Source organism: Oncorhynchus nerka, linkage group LG6 (genome assembly GCF_034236695.1).
Source record: "Oncorhynchus nerka isolate Pitt River linkage group LG6, Oner_Uvic_2.0, whole genome shotgun sequence".
NCBI lineage: Eukaryota > Metazoa > Chordata > Actinopteri > Salmoniformes > Salmonidae > Oncorhynchus > Oncorhynchus nerka.
This window is the reverse complement of record NC_088401.1, coordinates 163,527-186,267: the sequence shown is the minus strand read 5'-3', so window position 1 is coordinate 186,267 and position 22,741 is coordinate 163,527. Positions and strand designations below refer to the sequence as shown.

The following is a 22,741-nucleotide window of genomic DNA, read 5'->3' as shown; positions in this document are numbered from 1 at the left end:
ACCCCCAAACCATCAGACTGCTGAACAACTGACCACTGGACTATTATAGCCACTTCACCCCTACCTCCATGTACACTGCTGCTACTCTCTGTTTATTAACTATGCATAGCCACTTCACCCCTACCTCCATGTACACTGCTGCTACTCTCTGTTTATTAACTATGCATAGCCACTTCACCCCTACCTCCATGTACACTGCTGCTACTCTCTGTTTATTAACTATGCATAGCCACTTCACCCCTACCTCCATGTACACTGCTGCTACTCTCTGTTTATTAACTATGCATAGCCACTACCTCCATGTACAAATGACCTCGACTAACCTGAACCCTGCACATTGAATCGGTACTGGTACCCCCTGTATATAGCCTCATTACTAACCTGAACCCCGCACATTGAATCGGTACAGGTAACCCCTGTATATAGTCTCATTACTAACCTGAACCCCGCACATTGAATCGGTACAGGTAACCCCTGTATATAGTCTCATTACTAACCTGAACCCCGCACATTGAATCGGTACAGGTAACCCCTGTATATAGTCTCATTACTAACCTGAACCCCGCACATTGAATCGGTACAGGTAACCCCTGTATATAGTCTCATTACTAACCTGAACCCCTGCACATTGAATCGGTACAGGTAACCCCTGTATATAGTCTCATTACTAACCTGAACCCCGCACATTGAATCGGTACAGGTAACCCCTGTATATAGTCTCATTACTAACCTGAACCCCGCACATTGAATCGGTACAGGTAACCCCTGTATATAGTCTCATTACTAACCTGAACCCCACACATTGAATCGGTACAGGTAACCCCTGTATATAGTCTCATTACTAACCTGAACCCAGCACATTGACTCAGTACTGGTACCCCCTGTATATAGTCTCATTACTAACCTGAACCCCGCACATTGAATCGGTACAGGTAACCCCTGTATATAGTCTCATTACTAACCTGAACCCAGCACATTGACTCAGTACTGGTACCCCCTGTATATAGTCTCATTACTAACCTGAACCCTCCACATTGAATCGGTACAGGTACCCCCTGTATATAGTCTCATTACTAACCTGAACCCTGCACATTGAATCGGTACAGGTAACCCCTGTATATAGTCTCATTACTAACCTGAACCCCTGCACATTGAATCGGTACAGGTAACCCCTGTATATAGCCTCATTACTAACCTGAACCCCGCACATTGAATCGGTACAGGTAACCCCTGTATATAGTCTCATTACTAACCTGAACCCTGCACATTGAATCGGTACAGGTAACCCCTGTATATAGTCTCATTACTAACCTGAACCCCGCACATTGAATCGGTACAGGTAACCCCTGTATATAGTCTCATTACTAACCTGAACCCTGCACATTGAATCGGTACAGGTAACCCCTGTATATAGTCTCATTACTAACCTGAACCCTGCACATTGAATCGGTACAGGTAACCCCTGTATATAGTCTCATTACTAACCTGAACCCCGTACATTGACTCAGTACAGGTACCCCCTGTATATAGTCTCATTACTAACCTGAACCCCGCACATTGAATCGGTACAGGTAACCCCTGTATATAGTCTCATTACTAACCTGAACCCCGCACATTGAATCGGTACAGGTAACCCCTGTATATAGTCTCATTACTAACCTGAACCCTGCACATTGAATCGGTACAGGTAACCCCTGTATATAGTCTCATTACTAACCTGAACCCCGTACATTGACTCAGTACAGGTACCCCCTGTATATAGTCTCATTACTAACCTGAACCCCGCACATTGAATCGGTACAGGTAACCCCTGTATATAGTCTCATTACTAACCTGAACCCCGCACATTGAATCGGTACAGGTACCCCCTGTATAGAGCCTCATTACTAACCTGAACCCCGCACATTGAATCGGTACAGTACCCCCTGTATATAGCCTCCACATTGACTCAGTACAGGTAACCCCTGTATATAGCCTCCACATTGACTCAGTACAGGTAACCCCTGTATATAGCCTCCACATTGACTCAGTACAGGTACCCCCTGTATATAGCCTCCACATTGACTCTGTACCGTAATACCCTGTATATAGCCTCCACATTGACTCTGTACCGTAATACCCTGTATTTAGCCTCCACATTGACTCTGTACCGTAATACCCTGTATTTAGCCTCCACATTGACTCTGTACCGTAATACCCTGTATATAGCCTCCTCATGGACTCTGTACCATAACACCCTGTATTTAGCCTCCACATTGAATCGGTACCGTAATACCCTGTATATAGCCTCCACATTGACTCTGTACCGGAATACCCTGTATATAGCCTCCACATTGACTCTGTACCGTAATACCCTGTATATAGCCTCCACATTGACTCTGTACCGTAATACCCTGTATATAGTCTCCACATTGACTCTGTACCGTAATACCCTGTATATAGCCTCCACATTGAATCGGTACAGGTACCCCCTGTATATAGCCTCCACATTGACTCTGTACCGGTACCCCCTGTATATAGCCTCCACATTGACTCTGTACCATAATTCCCTGTATATAGTCTCCACATTGACTCTGTACCGTAATACTCTGTATATAGCCTCCACATTGACTCTGTACCGTAATACCCTGTATATAGCCTCCACATTGACTCTGTACCGTAATACCCTGTATATAGCCTCCACATTGACTCTGTACCGTAATACCCTGTATATAGCCTCCACATTGACTCTGTACCATAATACCCTGTATATAGTCTCCACATTGACTCTGTACCATAATACCCTGTATATAGTCTCCACATTGACTCTGTACCGTAATACCCTGTATATAGCCTCCACATTTACTCAGTACTGGTACCCCCTGTATATAGCCTCCACATTGACTCAGTACTGGTAACCCCTGTATATAGCCTCCACATTGACTCTGTACCGGTAACCCCTGTATATAGCATCCACATTGACTCTGTACCGGTAACCCCTGTATATAGCCTCCACATTGACTCTGTACCGTAACACCCTGTATATAGATTCCACATTGACTCTGTACCGGTACCCCCTGTATATAGCCTCCACATTGACTCTGTACCGGTACCCCCTGTATATAGCCTCCACATTGACTCTGTACCGGTAACCCCTGTATATAGCCTCCACATTGACTCTGTACCGGTACCCCCTGTATATAGCCTCCACGTTGACTCTGTACCGTAATACCCTGTATATAGCCTCCACATTGACTCTGTACCGTAATACCCTGTATATAGCCTCCACATTGACTCTGTACCGGTACCCCCTGTATATAGCCTCCACATTGACTCTGTACCGTAATACCCTGTATATAGCCTCCACATTGACTCTGTACCGGTACCCCCTGTATATAGCCTCCACATTGACTCTGTACCGGTACCTCCTGTATATAGCCTCCACGTTGAATCAGTACCGGTACCCCCTGTATATAGCCTCCACATTGACTCTGTACCGGTACCTCCTGTATATAGCCTCCACGTTGAATCAGTACCGGTACCCCCTGTATATAGCCTCCACATTGACTCTGTACCGTAATACCCTGTATATAGCCTCCACGTTGAATCAGTACTGGTACCCCCTGTATATAGCCTCCACATTGACTCTGTACCGTAATACCCTGTATATAGCCTCCACATTGACTCTGTACCGTAATACCCTGTATATAGCCTATGTATTGTTATTTTATTGGGTTACTTTTTATTATTTTTTACTTTCGTTTATTTGGTCAATATTTTTTAAACTCTTTCTTGAACCGCACTGTTGGTTAAGGGCTTGTAGGTAAGCATTTCACAGTAAGGTCTACACTGTTGGTTAAGGGCTTGTAGGTAAGCATTTCACAGTAAGGTCTACACTGTTGGTTAAGGGCTTGTAGGTAAGCATTTCACAGTAAGGTCTACACTGTTGGTTAAGGGCTTGTAGGTAAGCATTTCACAGTAAGGTCTACACTGTTGGTTAAGGGCTTGTAAGTAAGCATTTCACAGTAAGGTCTACACTGTTGGTTAAGGGCTTGTAAGTAAGCATTTCACAGTAAGGTCTACACTGTTGGTTAAGGGCTTGTAAGTAAGCATTTCACAGTAAGGTCTACACTGTTGGTTAAGGGCTTGTAAGTAAGCATTTCACAGTAAGGTCTACACTGTTGGTTAAGGGCTTGTAGGTAAGCATTTCACAGTAAGGTCTACACTGTTGGTTAAGGGCTTGTAAGTAAGCATTTCACAGTAAGGTCTACACTGTTGGTTAAGGGCTTGTAGGTAAGCATTTCACAGTAAGGTCTACACTGTTGGTTAAGGGCTTGTAAGTAAGCATTTCACAGTAAGGTCTACACTGTTGGTTAAGGGCTTGTAGGTAAGCATTTCACAGTAAGGTCTACACTGTTGGTTAAGGGCTTGTAAGTAAGCATTTCACACTTCGGCGCATGTGAAAAATAAAGTTTGATTTGATTTGAGATACAGACATGTTCAACAAGATGGATTATAATGTTGGAGGTTTTTCTCTATTTAAACACTGTCTCCTGAGGTTGGTACAATTAACACACACACACTCACAGACACACACATATACTCACACACACATATACTTACACACACATATACTTACACACACATATACTTACACACACATATACTTACACACACCCACACACACTCACACACACATATACTTACACACACCCACACACACTCACACACACATATGTGTGTACTTACGGATCCTGGGGAGCAGTTGTCAACCTCTCCGACCTGGTACAGAACCACATCCTTCGTAAACACAGCGATGGCCTTCAAGATGAATGACACAAACAGGTGCATGTGGATGTAGTTCCTAGTGCAGTGGAGTTTCCTAGGGGAGACACACACGACATGTTACATCCAGTGTGACCAAAGAACTTCCACTGTCTATGGAATTGAGAAATGGAGAAAGAATGACCACTAATTGATGAATGAATGAAATACTAATGAAACCTTTTGGTTCTCTGACACTGTGGAGGGATACGGAGGGAGAACAAAGCCTTTTCTCAATCCTCAATAACCACCATGACAATGGTGGAAAGGATTTCTAAAGAGCTTATCGAAACACAGTGAGATACTGAAGCATGTGGATTTATAAATGAGCTTTCAGCCAACAGCTTCAACAGAAGCCTTACTATCTCACAGTCTGAAGGTCTGTGGTGTGTAATGACTGAAGCATAGATGACCCAAAGCAGAGTGATGCTTAGTAGTGATGAATGAGGTTGCATCCCAAATGGCACCCTATTCTCTATAGGTCCTGGTCAAAAGTAGTGCACTACATAGGGAATAGGGCCCTTGTCTAAAGTATTGCACTATATTGGGAATAGGGCCCTGGTCAAAAGTAGTGCACTATATAGGGAGGCATTTGGGATGTACCTTGGTGTTCCTTTCCTCTAACACCCTGAATCAGCCAATTGGAAGCCTGGGATGATTAGGTGGCCATGGTATGAGGGCCAGCTTGGGAATTTATCCAGGACACCAGGGTTAACACCCCTATTCCATGTGATCTTTAGTGACCACAGCGAGTCATGACACCCGTTTAACGTCCCATCTGAAAGGCGACACACAGAGTAACATCCCCAATCTTTTTTTTTTGACCCGAAGAAATAGTGCCTCCTACTGGCCCTCCAACACCACTTCCAGCAGCATCTGGTCTCCCATCCAGGGACCGACCAGGACCCACAATGCTTAGTTTCAGAGGCAAGTCAGCAGCGGGATGCAGGGTGGTGTGCAGCTGGCTAACAGCTGTAGCCATGAAGTGTTTTGAAAGGCTGGTCATGGGTCACATCAACACCATTATCCCAGAAACCCTAGACCCACTCCAATTTGCATACCATACCAACAAATAAACAGATGAAGCAATCTCAAATGCACTCCACACTGCCCTCCCCTACCTAGACAAGAGGAGCACCTATGTGAGAATGCTGTTCATTGACTACAGCTCAGCGTTCAACACCATAGTGCCCTCAAAGCTCATCACTAAGCTAAGGACCCTGGGACTGAACACCTCCCTTTGCAACTTGATCCTGGACTTCCTGACGAGCCGTCCCCAGGTGGTAAGGGTAGGCAACAACACATCCACCCGGCTGACCCTAAACACGGGGGCCCCTCAGGGATGCGTGCTTAGCCCGCTCCTGTACTCCCTGTTCACACACGACTGCGTGGCCAAGTACGACTCTTAGACCATCATTAAGTTTGCCGACAACATGACGGTGGTAGGCCTGATCACTGACAACAATGAGACAGCCTATAGGGAGGAGGTCAGAGAACTGGCAGTTTGGTGCCAGGTATCAGCAAGACAAAGGAGCTGATCGTGGACTACAGGAAATGGAGGGCCGAGCACGATTCGACGGGCCTGCAGTGGAGCGGGTCGAGAGCTTCAAGTTCCTCGGTGTCCACTAAAGATTAATCATGGTCCACAAACAACAACACAGTCGTGAAGAGGGCAAGACAACGCCTCTTCCCCCTCAGGAGGCTGAATAAATTTGGCATGGACCCCCAGATCCTCAAAAAGTTCTAGAGCTGCACCATTGAGAGAATCTTGAGTGGCAGCATCACCGCTTGGTATGGCAACTGCTTGGTACTACAGAGGGTAGTGTGTACCGTCCAGTACATCACAGGGGCCGAGCTCCCTGCAATCCAGGACCTTTATGCCAGGCGGTGTCAGAGAAAGTCCCCCAAAAATTGTCAACGTCATCCAAGCCATAGACGCTTCTCTCTGCTTTCGCACAGCAAGCATTACCAGTGCACCAGGTCAGGAACTAACAGGACACTAAACAGCTTCTAACCCCAAGCCAGAAGCTAAACAAAACTACGAAATAAATCACTACTGGACGTCCTGCATTGACCCTTCTTTACGAAATCTCTGACTCTATATACACACACTGGACTACACACACACACACACACACACACACACACACACACACACACACACACACACACACACACACACACACACACACACACACACACTGTCTATTATCTATCCTTTACCCCTACCTACAGTATACTGCTGTTACTGTCTATTATCTATCCTTTACCCCTACCTACAGTATACTGCTGTTACTGTCTATTATCTATCCTTTACCCCTACCTACAGTATACTGCTGTTACTGTCTATTATCTATCCTTTACCCCTACAGTATACTGCTGTTACTGTCTATTATCTATCCTTTACCCCTACCTACAGTATACTGCTGTTACTGTCTATCTATCCTTTACCCCTACCTACAGTATACTGCTGTTACTGTCTATTATCTATCCTTTACCCCTACCTACAGTATACTGCTGTTACTGTCTATTATCTATCCTTTACTCCCTACCTACAGTATACTGCTGTTACTGTCTATTATCTATCCTTTACCCCTACCTACAGTATACTGCTGTTACTGTCTATTATCTATCCTTTACCCCTACCTACAGTATACTGCTGTTACTGTCTATTATCTATCCTTTACTCCCTACCTACAGTATACTGCTGTTACTGTCTATTATCTATCCTTTACTCCCTACCTACAGTATACTGCTGTTTCTGTCTATTATCTATCCTTTAACCCTACCTACAGTATACTGCTGTTACTGTCTATTATCTATCCTTTACCCCTACCTACAGTATACTGCTGTTACTGTCTATTATCTATCCTTTACCCCTACCTACAGTATACTGCTGTTACTGTCTATTATCTATCCTTTACCCCTACCTACAGTATACTGCTGTTTCTGTCTATTATCTATCCTTTAACCCTACCTACAGTATACTGCTGTTACTGTCTATTATCTATCCTTTACCTCTACCTACAGTATACTGCTGTTACTGTCTATTATCTATCCTTTACCCCTACCTACAGTATACTGCTGTTACTGTCTATTATCTATCCTTTACCCCTACCTACAGTATACTGCTGTTACTGTCTATTATCTATCCTTTACCCCTACCTACAGTATACTGCTGTTACTGTCTATTATCTATCCTGTACCCCTACCTACAGTATACTGCTGTTACTGTCTATCTATCCTTTACCCATACCTACAGTATACTGCTGTTACTGTCTATTATCTATCCTTTACCCCTACCTACAGTATACTGCTGTTACTGTCTATCTATCCTTTACCCCTACCTACAGTATACTGCTGTTACTGTCTATTATCTATCCTTTACCCCTACCTACAGTATACTGCTGTTACTGTCTATTATCTATCCTTTACCCCTACCTACAGTATACTGCTGTTACTGTCTATCATCTATCCTTTACCCCTACCTACAGTATACTGCTGTTACTGTCTATTATCTATCCTTTACCCCTACCTACAGTATACTGCTGTTACTGTCTATTATCTATCCTTTACCCCTACCTACAGTATACTGCTGTTACTGTCTATTATCTATCCTTTACCCCTACCTACAGTATACTGCTGTTACTGTCTATTATCTATCCTTTACCCCTACAGTATACTGCTGTTACTGTCTATTATCTATCCTTTACCCCTACCTACAGTATACTGCTGTTTCTGTCTATTATCTATCCTTTAACCCTACCTACAGTATACTGCTGTTACTGTCTATTATCTATCCTTTACCTCTACCTACAGTATACTGCTGTTACTGTCTATTATCTATCCTTTACCCCTACCTACAGTATACTGCTGTTACTGTCTATTATCTATCCTTTACCCCTACCTACAGTATACTGCTGTTACTGTCTATTATCTATCCTTTACCCCTACCTACAGTATACTGCTGTTACTGTCTATTATCTATCCTTTACCCCTACCTACAGTATACTGCTGTTACTGTCTATTATCTATCCTTTAACCCTACCTACAGTATACTGCTGTTACTGTCTATTATCTATCCTTTACCCCTACCTACAGTATACTGCTGTTACTGTCTATTATCTATCCTTTACCCCTACCTACAGTATACTGCTGTTACTGTCTATCTATCCTTTACCCATACCTACAGTATACTGCTGTTACTGTCTATTATCTATCCTTTACCCCTACCTACAGTATACTGCTGTTACTGTCTATTATCTATCCTTTACCCCTACCTACAGTATACTGCTGTTACTGTCTATTATCTATCCTTTACCCCTACCTACAGTATACTGCTGTTACTGTTGTCTAGTCACTTTGTTATTTTCTACTCCCTGTTTAAAGCCATGTTATTTTCTACTGCCTGTATATAGCCATGTTATTTTCTACTTCCTGTATATAGCCATGTTATTTTCTACTTCCTGTATATAGCCATGTTATTTTCTACTTCCTGTATATAGCCATGTTATATTCTACTTCCTGTATATAGCCATGTTATTTTCTACTTCCTGTATATAGCCATGTTATTTTCTACTTCCTGTATATACATTTACATTTAAGTCATTTAGCAGACGCTCTTATCCAGAGCGACTTAGCCATGCATTTTCTACTTCCTGTATATAGCCATGTTATATTCTACTTCCTGTATATAGCCATGTTATTTTCTACTTCCTGTATATAGCCATGCATTTTCTACTCCCTGTATATAGCCATGTTATTTTATACTTCCTGTATATAGCCATGTTATTTTCTACTTCCTGTATATAGCCATGCATTTTCTACTCCCTGTATATAGCCATGTTATTTTCTACTTCCTGTATATAGCCATGTTATTTTCTACTTCCTGTATATAGCCATGCATTTTCTACTTCCTGTATATAGCCATGTTATATTCTACTTCCTGTATATAGCCATGTTATTTTCTACTTCCTGTATATAGCCATGCATTTTCTACTCCCTGTATATAGCCATGTTATTTTATACTTCCTGTATATAGCCATGTTATTTTCTACTTCCTGTATATAGCCATGTTATTTTCTACTTCCTGTATATAGCCATGTTATTTTCTACTCCCTGTATATAGCCATGCTATTTTATACTCCCGGTATAAATCCATGCTATTTTCTACTTCCTGTATATAGCCATGTTATTTTCTACTTCCTGTATGTAGGCATGTTATTTTCTACTTCCTGTATATAGCCATGTTATTTTCTACTTCCTGTATATAGCCATGTTATTTTCTACTTCCTGTATATAGCCATGCATTTTCTACTCCCTGTATATAGCCATGTTATTTTCTACTTCCTGTATATAGCCATGTTATTTTCTACTTCCTGTATATAGCCATGTTATTTTCTACTTCCTGTATATAGCCATGTTATTTTATACTCCCTGTATATAGCCATGTTATTTTATACTCCCTGTATATAGCCATGTTATTTTATACTCCCTGTATATAGCCATGTTATTTTATACTTCCTGTATATAGCCATGTTATTTTCTACTTCCTGTATATAGCCATGTTATTTTATACTCCCTGTATATAGCCATGTTATTTTCTACTTCCTGTATATAGCCATGTTATTTTATACTCCCTGTATATAGCCATGTTATTTTCTACTTCCTGTATATAGCCATGTTATTTTATACTCCCTGTATATAGCCATGTTATTTTATACTCCCTGTATATAGCCATGTTATTTTCTACTTCCTGTATATAGCCATGTTATTTTCTACTTCCTGTATATAGCCATGTTATTTTATACTCCCTGTATATAGCCATGTTATTTTATACTCCCTATAAAGATGAAAATATCTCAAAAACCAAGAGAGGAATTACTAAAAACTTAACCAATGAAGAAAAACAATGCAATTGTCTTTTGCACTAAGTAACACACTGACACTCCAACACACTCATAGGGCCCTACACACTACACACCCTGTCTCTATGTACACTCACAGGGCCATACACACTACACATCCTGTCTCTGCATACTCACAGGGCCCTACACACTACAGACCCTGTCTCTATGTACACTCACAGGGCCATACACACTACACATCCTGTCTCTGCACACTCACAGGGCCCTACACACTACACACCCTGTCTCTATGAACACTCACAGGGCCCTACACACTACACACCCTGTCTCTATGCACACTCACAGGAACCTACACACTACACACCCTGTCTCTATGCACACTCACAGGGCCCTACACACTACACACCCTGTCTCTATGCACACTCACCGTTCCCTACACACTACACACCCTGTCTCTATGCACACTCACAGGGCCCTACACACTACACATCCTGTCTCTGCACACTCACAGGGCCCTACACACTACACACCCTGTCTCTATGCACACTCACAGGGCCCTAGACACTACACACCCTGTCTCTATGCACACTCAAAGGGCCCTAGACACTACACACCCTGTCTCTATGCACACTCACAGGGCCCTAGACACTACACACCCTGTCTCTATGCACACTCACAGGGCCCTACACACTACACATCCTGTCTCTGCACACTCACAGGGCCCTACACACAACACACCCTGTCTCTATGCACACTCACAGGGCCCTACACACTACACACCCTGTCTCTATGCACCCTCACAGGAACCTACACACTACACACCCTGTCTCTATTCACACTCACAGGGCCCTACACACTACACACCCTGTCTCTATGCACACTCACCGTTCCCTACACACTACACACCCTGTCTCTATGCACACTCACAGGGCCCTACACACTACACACCCTGTCTCTATGTACACTCACAGGGCACTACACACTACACACCCTGTCTCATTGCACACTCACAGGGCCATACACACTACACACCCTGTCTCATTGCACACTCACAGGGCCCTACACACTACACACCCTGTCTCTATGAACACTCACAGGGCCCTACACACTACACACCCTGTCTCTATGCACCCTCACAGGAACCTACACACTACACACCCTGTCTCTATGAACACTCACAGGGCCCTACACACTACACACCCTGTCTCTATGCACACTCACAGGAACCTACACACTACACACCCTGTCTCTATGCACACTCACAGGGCCCTACACACTACACACCCTGTCTCTATGCACACTCACCGTTCCCTACAAACTACACACCCTGTCTCTATGCACACTCACAGGGCCCTACACACTACACACCCTGTCTCTATGCACACTCACCGTTCCCTACACACTACACACCCTGTCTCTATGCACACTCACAGGGCCCTACACACTACACATCCTGTCTCTGCACACTCACAGGGCGCTACACACTACACACCCTGTCTCTATGCACACTCACAGGGCCCTACACACTACACACCCTGTCTCTATGTACACTCACAGGGTCCTACACACTACACATCCTGTCTCTGCACACTCACAGGGCCCTACACACTACACACCCTGTCTCTATGTACACTCACAGGGTCCTACACACTACACATCCTGTCTCTATGCACACTCACAGGGCCCTACACACTACACACCCTGTCTCTATGCACACTCACAGGGCCCTAGACACTACACACCCTGTCTCTATGCACACTCACCGTTCCCTACACACTACACACCCTGTCTCTATGCACACTCACAGGGCCCTACACACTACACATCCTGTCTCTGCACACTCACAGGGCCCTACACACAACACATCCTGTCTCTATGCACACTCACAGGGCCCTACACACTACACACCCTGTCTCTATGCACACTCACAGGGCCCTACACACTACACACCCTGTCTCTATGTACACTCACAGGGTCCTACACACTACACATCCTGTCTCTGCACACTCACAGGGCCCTACACACTACACATCCTGTCTCTATGCACACTCACAGGGCCCTACACACTACACACCCTGTCTCTATGCACACTCACAGGGCCCTACACACTACACACCCTGTCTCTATGAACACTCACAGGGCCCTACACACTACACACCCTGTCTCTATGCACACTCACAGGAACCTACACACTACACACCCTGTCTCTATGCACACTCAAAGGGCCCTACACACTACACACCCTGTCTCTATGCACACTCCCCGTTCCCTACACACTACACACCCTGTCTCTATGCACACTCACAGGGCCCTACACACTACACATCCTGTCTCTGCACACTCACAGGGCCCTACACACTACACACCCTGTCTCTATGCACACTCACAGGGCCCTAGACACTACACACCCTGTCTCTATGCACACTCACAGGGCCCTACACACTACACACCCTGTCTCTATGCACACTCACAGGGCCCTACACACTACACACCCTGTCTCTATGCACCCTCACAGGAACCTACACACTACACACCCTGTCTCTATGCACACTCACAGGGCCCTACACACTACACACCCTGTCTCTATGCACACTCACCGTTCCCTACACACTACACACCCTGTCTCTATGCACACTCACAGGGCCCTACACACTACACACCCTGTCTCTATGTACACTCACAGGGCACTACACACTACACACCCTGTCTCATTGCACACTCACAGGGTCATACACACTACACACCCTGTCTCATTGCACACTCACAGGGCCCTACACACTACACACCCTGTCTCTATGAACACTCACAGGGCCCTACACATTACACACCCTGTCTCTATGAACACTCACAGGGCCCTACACACTACACACCCTGTCTCTATGCACCCTCACAGGAACCTACACACTACACACCCTGTCTCTATGCACACTCACAGGGCCCTACACACTACACACCCTGTCTCTATGCACACTCACCGTTCCCTACACACTACACACCCTGTCTCTATGCACACTCACAGGGCCCTAGACACTACACACCCTGTCTCTATGCACACTCACAGGGCCCTAGACACTACACACCCTGTCTCTATGCACACTCACAGGGCCCTACACACTACACATCCTGTCTCTGCACACTCACAGGGCCCAACACACAACACACCCTGTCTCTATGCACACTCACAGGGCCCTACACACTACACACCCTGTCTCTATGTACACTCACAGGGTCCTACACACTACACATCCTGTCTCTATGCACACTCACAGGGCCCTACACACTACACACCCTGTCTCTATGCACACTCACAGGGCCCTACACACTACACACCCTGTCTCTATGAACACTCACAGGGCCCTACACACTACACACCCTGTCTCTATGCACACTCACAGGAACCTACACACTACACACCCTGTCTCTATGCACACTCACAGGGCCCTACACACTACACACCCTGTCTCTATGCACACTCACCGTTCCCTACAAACTACACACCCTGTCTCTATGCACACTCACAGGGCCCTACACACTACACACCCTGTCTCTATGCACACTCACCGTTCCCTACACACTACACACCCTGTCTCTATGCACACTCACAGGGCCCTACACACTACACATCCTGTCTCTGCACACTCACAGGGCGCTACACACTACACACCCTGTCTCTATGCACACTCACAGGGCCCTACACACTACACACCCTGTCTCTATGTACACTCACAGGGTCCTACACACTACACATCCTGTCTCTGCACACTCACAGGGCCCTACACACTACACACCCTGTCTCTATGTACACTCACAGGGTCCTACACACTACACATCCTGTCTCTATGCACACTCACAGGGCCCTACACACTACACACCCTGTCTCTATGCACACTCACAGGGCCCTAGACACTACACACCCTGTCTCTATGCACACTCACAGGAACCTACACACTACACACCCTGTCTCTATGCACACTCACAGGGCCCTACACACTACACACCCTGTCTCTATGCACACTCACCGTTCCCTACACACTACACACCCTGTCTCTATGCACACTCACAGGGCCCTACACACTACACATCCTGTCTCTGCACACTCACAGGGCCCTACACACAACACATCCTGTCTCTATGCACACTCACAGGGCCCTACACACTACACACCCTGTCTCTATGCACACTCACAGGGCCCTACACACTACACACCCTGTCTCTATGTACACTCACAGGGTCCTACACACTACACATCCTGTCTCTGCACACTCACAGGGCCCTACACACTACACATCCTGTCTCTATGCACACTCACAGGGCCCTACACACTACACACCCTGTCTCTATGCACACTCACAGGGCCCTACACACTACACACCCTGTCTCTATGAACACTCACAGGGCCCTACACACTACACACCCTGTCTCTATGCACACTCACAGGAACCTACACACTACACACCCTGTCTCTATGCACACTCACAGGGCCCTACACACTACACACCCTGTCTCTATGCACACTCACCGTTCCCTACACACTACACACCCTGTCTCTATGCACACTCACAGGGCCCTACACACTACACATCCTGTCTCTGCACACTCACAGGGCCCTACACACTACACACCCTGTCTCTATGCACACTCACAGGGCCCTAGACACTACACACCCTGTCTCTATGCACACTCACAGGGCCCTAGACACTACACACCCTGTCTCTATGCACACTCACAGGGCCCTAGACACTACACACCCTGTCTCTATGCACACTCACAGGGCCCTACACACTACACATCCTGTCTCTGCACACTCACAGGGCCCTACACACAACACACCCTGTCTCTATGCACACTCACAGGGCCCTACACACTACACACCCTGTCTCTATGCACCCTCACAGGAACCTACACACTACACACCCTGTCTCTATGCACACTCACAGGGCCCTACACACTACACACCCTGTCTCTATGCACACTCACCGTTCCCTACACACTACACACCCTGTCTCTATGCACACTCACAGGGCCCTACACACTACACACCCTGTCTCTATGTACACTCACAGGGCACTACACACTCCACACCCTGTCTCATTGCACACTCACAGGGCCATACACACTACACACCCTGTCTCATTGCACACTCACAGGGCCCTACACACTACACACCCTGTCTCTATGAACACTCACAGGGCCCTACACACTACACACCCTGTCTCTATGAACACTCACAGGGCCCTACACACTACACACCCTGTCTCTATGCACCCTCACAGGAACCTACACACTACACACCCTGTCTCTATGCACACTCACAGGGCCCTACACACTACACACCCTGTCTCTATGCACACTCACCGTTCCCTACACACTACACACCCTGTCTCTATGCACACTCACAGGGCCCTAGACACTACACACCCTGTCTCTATGCACACTCACAGGGCCCTAGACACTACACACCCTGTCTCTATGCACACTCACAGGGCCCTACACACTACACATCCTGTCTCTGCACACTCACAGGGCCCTACACACAACACATCCTGTCTCTATGCACACTCACAGGGCCCTACACACTACACACCCTGTCTCTATGCACACTCACAGGGCCCTACACACTACACACCCTGTCTCTATGTACACTCACAGGGTCCTACACACTACACATCCTGTCTCTGCACACTCACAGGGCCCTACACACTACACATCCTGTCTCTATGCACACTCACAGGGCCCTACACACTACACACCCTGTCTCTATGCACACTCACAGGGCCCTACACACTACACACCCTGTCTCTATGAACACTCACAGGGCCCTACACACTACACACCCTGTCTCTATGCACACTCACAGGAACCTACACACTACACACCCTGTCTCTATGCACACTCACAGGGCCCTACACACTACACACCCTGTCTCTATGCACACTCACCGTTCCCTACACACTACACACCCTGTCTCTATGCACACTCACAGGGCCCTACACACTACACATCCTGTCTCTGCACACTCACAGGGCCCTACACACTACACACCCTGTCTCTATGCACACTCACAGGGCCCTAGACACTACACACCCTGTCTCTATGCACACTCACAGGGCCCTAGACACTACACACCCTGTCTCTATGCACACTCACAGGGCCCTAGACACTACACACCCTGTCTCTATGCACACTCACAGGGCCCTACACACTACACATCCTGTCTCTGCACACTCACAGGGCCCTACACACAACACACCCTGTCTCTATGCACACTCACAGGGCCCTACACACTACACACCCTGTCTCTATGCACCCTCACAGGAACCTACACACTACACACCCTGTCTCTATGCACACTCACAGGGCCCTACACACTACACACCCTGTCTCTATGCACACTCACCGTTCCCTACACACTACACACCCTGTCTCTATGCACACTCACAGGGCCCTACACACTACACACCCTGTCTCTATGTACACTCACAGGGCACTACACACCCACACCCTGTCTCATTGCACACTCACAGGGCCATACACACTACACACCCTGTCTCATTGCACACTCACAGGGCCCTACACACTACACACCCTGTCTCTATGAACACTCACAGGGCCCTACACACTACACACCCTGTCTCTATGAACACTCACAGGGCCCTACACACTACACACCCTGTCTCTATGCACCTCACAGGAACCTACACACTACACACCCTGTCTCTATGCACACTCACAGGGCCCTACACACTACACACCCTGTCTCTATGCACACTCACCGTTCCCTACACACTACACACCCTGTCTCTATGCACACTCACAGGGCCCTAGACACTACACACCCTGTCTCTATGCACACTCACAGGGCCCTAGACACTACACACCCTGTCTCTATGCACACTCACAGGGCCCTACACACTACACATCCTGTCTCTGCACACTCACAGGGCCCTACACACAACACACCCTGTCTCTATGCACACTCACAGGGCCCTACACACTACACACCCTGTCTCTATGTACACTCACAGGGCACTACACACTACACACCCTGTCTCATTGCACACTCACAGGGCCATACACACTACACACCCTGTCTCATTGCACACTCACAGGGCCCTACACACTACACACCCTGTCTCTATGAACACTCACAGGGCCCTACACACTACACACCCTGTCTCTATGAACACTCACAGGGCCCTACACACTACACACCCTGTCTCTATGCACCCTCACAGGAACCTACACACTACACACCCTGTCTCTATGCACACTCACAGGGCCCTACACACTACACACCCTGTCTCTATGCACACTCACCGTTCCCTACACACTACACACCCTGTCTCTATGCACACTCACAGGGCCCTAGACACTACACACCCTGTCTCTATGCACACTCACAGGGCCCTAGACACTACACACCCTGTCTCTATGCACACTCACAGGGCCCTACACACTACACATCCTGTCTCTGCACACTCACAGGGCCCTACACACAACACATCCTGTCTCTATGCACACTCACAGGGCCCTACACACTACACACCCTGTCTCTATGTACACTCACAGGGTCCTACACACTACACATCCTGTCTCTGCACACTCACAGGGCCCTACACACTACACACCCTGTCTCTATGTACACTCACAGGGTCCTACACACTACACATCCTGTCTCTATGCACACTCACAGGGCCCTACACACTACACACCCTGTCTCTATGCACACTCACAGGGCCCTAGACACTACACACCCTGTCTCTATGCACACTCACAGGAACCTACACACTACACACCCTGTCTCTATGCACACTCACAGGGCCCTACACACTACACACCCTGTCTCTATGCACACTCACCGTTCCCTACACACTACACACCCTGTCTCTATGCACACTCACAGGGCCCTACACACTACACATCCTGTCTCTGCACACTCACAGGGCCCTACACACAACACATCCTGTCTCTATGCACACTCACAGGGCCCTACACACTACACACCCTGTCTCTATGCACACTCACAGGGCCCTACACACTACACACCCTGTCTCTATGTACACTCACAGGGTCCTACACACTACACATCCTGTCTCTGCACACTCACAGGGCCCTACACACTACACATCCTGTCTCTATGCACACTCACAGGGCCCTACACACTACACACCCTGTCTCTATGCACACTCACAGGGCCCTACACACTACACACCCTGTCTCTATGAACACTCACAGGGCCCTACACACTCTGTCTCTATGCACACTCACAGGAACCTACACACTACACACCCTGTCTCTATGCACACTCACAGGGCCCTACACACTACACACCCTGTCTCTATGCACACTCACCGTTCCCTACACACTACACACCCTGTCTCTATGCACACTCACAGGGCCCTACACACTACACATCCTGTCTCTGCACACTCACAGGGCCCTACACACTACACACCCTGTCTCTATGCACACTCACAGGGCCCTAGACACTACACACCCTGTCTCTATGCACACTCACAGGGCCCTAGACACTACACACCCTGTCTCTATGCACACTCACAGGGCCCTAGACACTACACACCCTGTCTCTATGCACACTCACAGGGCCCTACACACTACACATCCTGTCTCTGCACACTCACAGGGCCCTACACACAACACACCCTGTCTCTATGCACACTCACAGGGCCCTACACACTACACACCCTGTCTCTATGCACCCTCACAGGAACCTACACACTACACACCCTGTCTCTATGCACACTCACAGGGCCCTACACACTACACACCCTGTCTCTATGCACACTCACCGTTCCCTACACACTACACACCCTGTCTCTATGCACACTCACAGGGCCCTACACACTACACACCCTGTCTCTATGTACACTCACAGGGCACTACACACTACACACCCTGTCTCATTGCACACTCACAGGGCCATACACACTACACACCCTGTCTCATTGCACACTCACAGGGCCCTACACACTACACACCCTGTCTCTATGAACACTCACAGGGCCCTACACACTACACACCCTGTCTCTATGAACACTCACAGGGCCCTACACACTACACACCCTGTCTCTATGCACCCTCACAGGAACCTACACACTACACACCCTGTCTCTATGCACACTCACAGGGCCCTACACACTACACACCCTGTCTCTATGCACACTCACCGTTCCTACACACTACACACCCTGTCTCTATGCACACTCACAGGGCCCTAGACACTACACACCCTGTCTCTATGCACACTCACAGGGCCCTAGACACTACACACCCTGTCTCTATGCACACTCACAGGGCCCTACACACTACACATCCTGTCTCTGCACACTCACAGGGCCCTACACACAACACACCCTGTCTCTATGCACACTCACAGGGCCCTACACACTACACACCCTGTCTCTATGTACACTCACAGGGCACTACACACTACACACCCTGTCTCATTGCACACTCACAGGGCCATACACACTACACACCCTGTCTCATTGCACACTCACAGGGCCCTACACACTACACACCCTGTCTCTATGAACACTCACAGGGCCCTACACACTACACACCCTGTCTCTATGAACACTCACAGGGCCCTACACACTACACACCCTGTCTCTATGCACCCTCACAGGAACCTACACACTACACACCCTGTCTCTATGCACACTCACAGGGCCCTACACACTACACACCCTGTCTCTATGCACACTCACCGTTCCCTACACACTACACACCCTGTCTCTATGCACACTCACAGGGCCCTAGACACTACACACCCTGTCTCTATGCACACTCACAGGGCCCTAGACACTACACACCCTGTCTCTATGCACACTCACAGGGCCCTACACACTACACATCCTGTCTCTGCACACTCACAGGGCCCTACACACAACACATCCTGTCTCTATGCACACTCACAGGGCCCTACACACTACACACCCTGTCTCTATGCACACTCACCGTTCCCTACACACTACACACCCTGTCTCTATGCACACTCACAGGGCCCTACACACTACACACCCTGTCTCTATGCACACTCACCGTTCCCTACACACTACACACCCTGTCTCTATGCACACTCACAGGGCCCTACACACTACACATCCTGTCTCTGCACACTCACAGGGCCCTACACACTACACATCCTGTCTCTATGCACACTCACAGGGCCCTACACACTACACACCCTGTCTCTATGCACACTCACAGGGCCCTACACACTACACACCCTGTCTCTATGTACATTCACAGGGCCCTACACACTACACACCCTGTCTCTATGCACACTCACAGGGCCCTACACACTACACACCCTGTCTCTATGCACACTCACAGGGCCCTACACACTACACACCCTGTCTCTATGCACACTCACAGGGCCCTACACACTACACACCCTGTCTCTATGCACACTCACAGGGCCCTACACACTACACACCCTGTCTCTATGCACACTCACAGGGTCCTACACACTACACACCCTGTCTCTATGCACACTCACAGGGCCCTACACACTACACACCCTGTCTCATTGCACACTCACAGGGCCCTACACACTACACACCCTGTCTCTATGCACACTCACAGGGCCCTACACACTACACACCCTGTCTCTATGCACACTCACAGGGCCCTACACACCCTGTCTCATTGCACACTCACAGGGCCCTACACACTACACACCCTGTCTCTATGCACACTCACAGGGTCCTACACACTACACACCCTGTCTCTATGCACACTCACAGGGTCCTACACACTACACACCCTGTCTCTGCACAGTGGTCTCCTCCCTGCAGTTCTCATCCCTGATTTTAGTCCTCAACATATTTACAATGTGCAGGGATACTGGAGTGATGGACGTAGATATGTAAAGGTGAAGGTGATTAGACATCAGGATATATGATAGACAGAGTAGCAGCAGTGCAGTTTCTATGATGAATGTATGTGAGTGGGTTTGTGTAGAGTCAATATGAATGTATGTGAGTGGGTTTGTGTAGAGTCAATATGAATGTATGTGAGTGGGTTTGTGTAGAGTCAATATGAATGTATGTGAGTGGGTTTGTGTAGAGTCAATATGAATGTATGTGAGTGGGTTTGTGTAGAGTCAATATGAATGTATGTGAGTGGGTTTGTGTAGAGTCAATATGAATGTATGTGAGTGGGTTTGTGTAGAGTCAATATGAATGTATGTACTGAGCTGTCCGCACCACTCTCTGTAGTGGCATGCTATCAAGGGCGGTGCTGTTGCCATACCAAGCAGCGATATATAGATATAGATATAGATATAGATATAGATATATAGATATAGATATAGATATAGATATATATATAGATATATATATAGATAGATATAGATAGATATAGATATAGATATATATATAGATATAGATATATATAGATATATATAGATATAGATATAGAGATAGAGATAGAGATATATATAGATATATAGATATAGATATATATAGATATATAGATATAGATATATAGATATAGATATAGCCAGTCAAGATGCTCTCAACAGTGTAGCTGTATAACTTTCAGGGTTTGAGAGTCCATGTCAAATCTTTTCATCCTCCCCAGGGGAAAGAGACGATGTCATGCCTTCTTCACGACTGTGCTTCTGTGAATGGACCATTAGTGATTTGGACACCAACGAACTTGAAGCTCTCGACCCTCTACACTGCAGCCCAATTGATGTGGATGGGGGCGTGCTCGGCCATCCATTTCCTGTTCCTGTTGAGGGAGAGATTGCTGTCCTGGCACCACATGGAGGTCCAGGATCCAGTTGCAGAGGGAGGTGTTTAGTCCCAGGGTCCTTAGCTAAGTGATGAGCTGGAGGGGACAATGGTGTTGAACGCTGAGTTGGAGTCAATGAACAGCATTCTCAGATAGGTGTTCCTCTTTGTGATATCCCAGGAGGTCTACCCCAGGGGGTGGTAATAGAGGGGAGGTATGTGAGGCGACGTTGGCTCCCTCTGCTTTGAGTACACGAGCTGGGCACCCCGACACAGTTAGCTCCAAGTGGAGGAAACTAGGGGAAA

The 22,741-nt window shown here is 47.3% G+C and overlaps 1 protein-coding gene across 1 annotated transcript in view; it reads right to left on the bottom strand.

The window, feature by feature from the left end:
• The window catches only part of vipr1b (vasoactive intestinal peptide receptor 1b), a 233,418-nt gene that overhangs the window by 83,174 nt on the left and 127,503 nt on the right, over window positions 1-22,741 (bottom strand). The window contains exon 5 of the mRNA XM_065019183.1: window positions 4,729-4,861. Within this exon, the coding sequence (XP_064875255.1) occupies window positions 4,729-4,861 (133 nt within the window). The remainder of the gene's footprint in view (window positions 1-4,728; window positions 4,862-22,741) is intronic.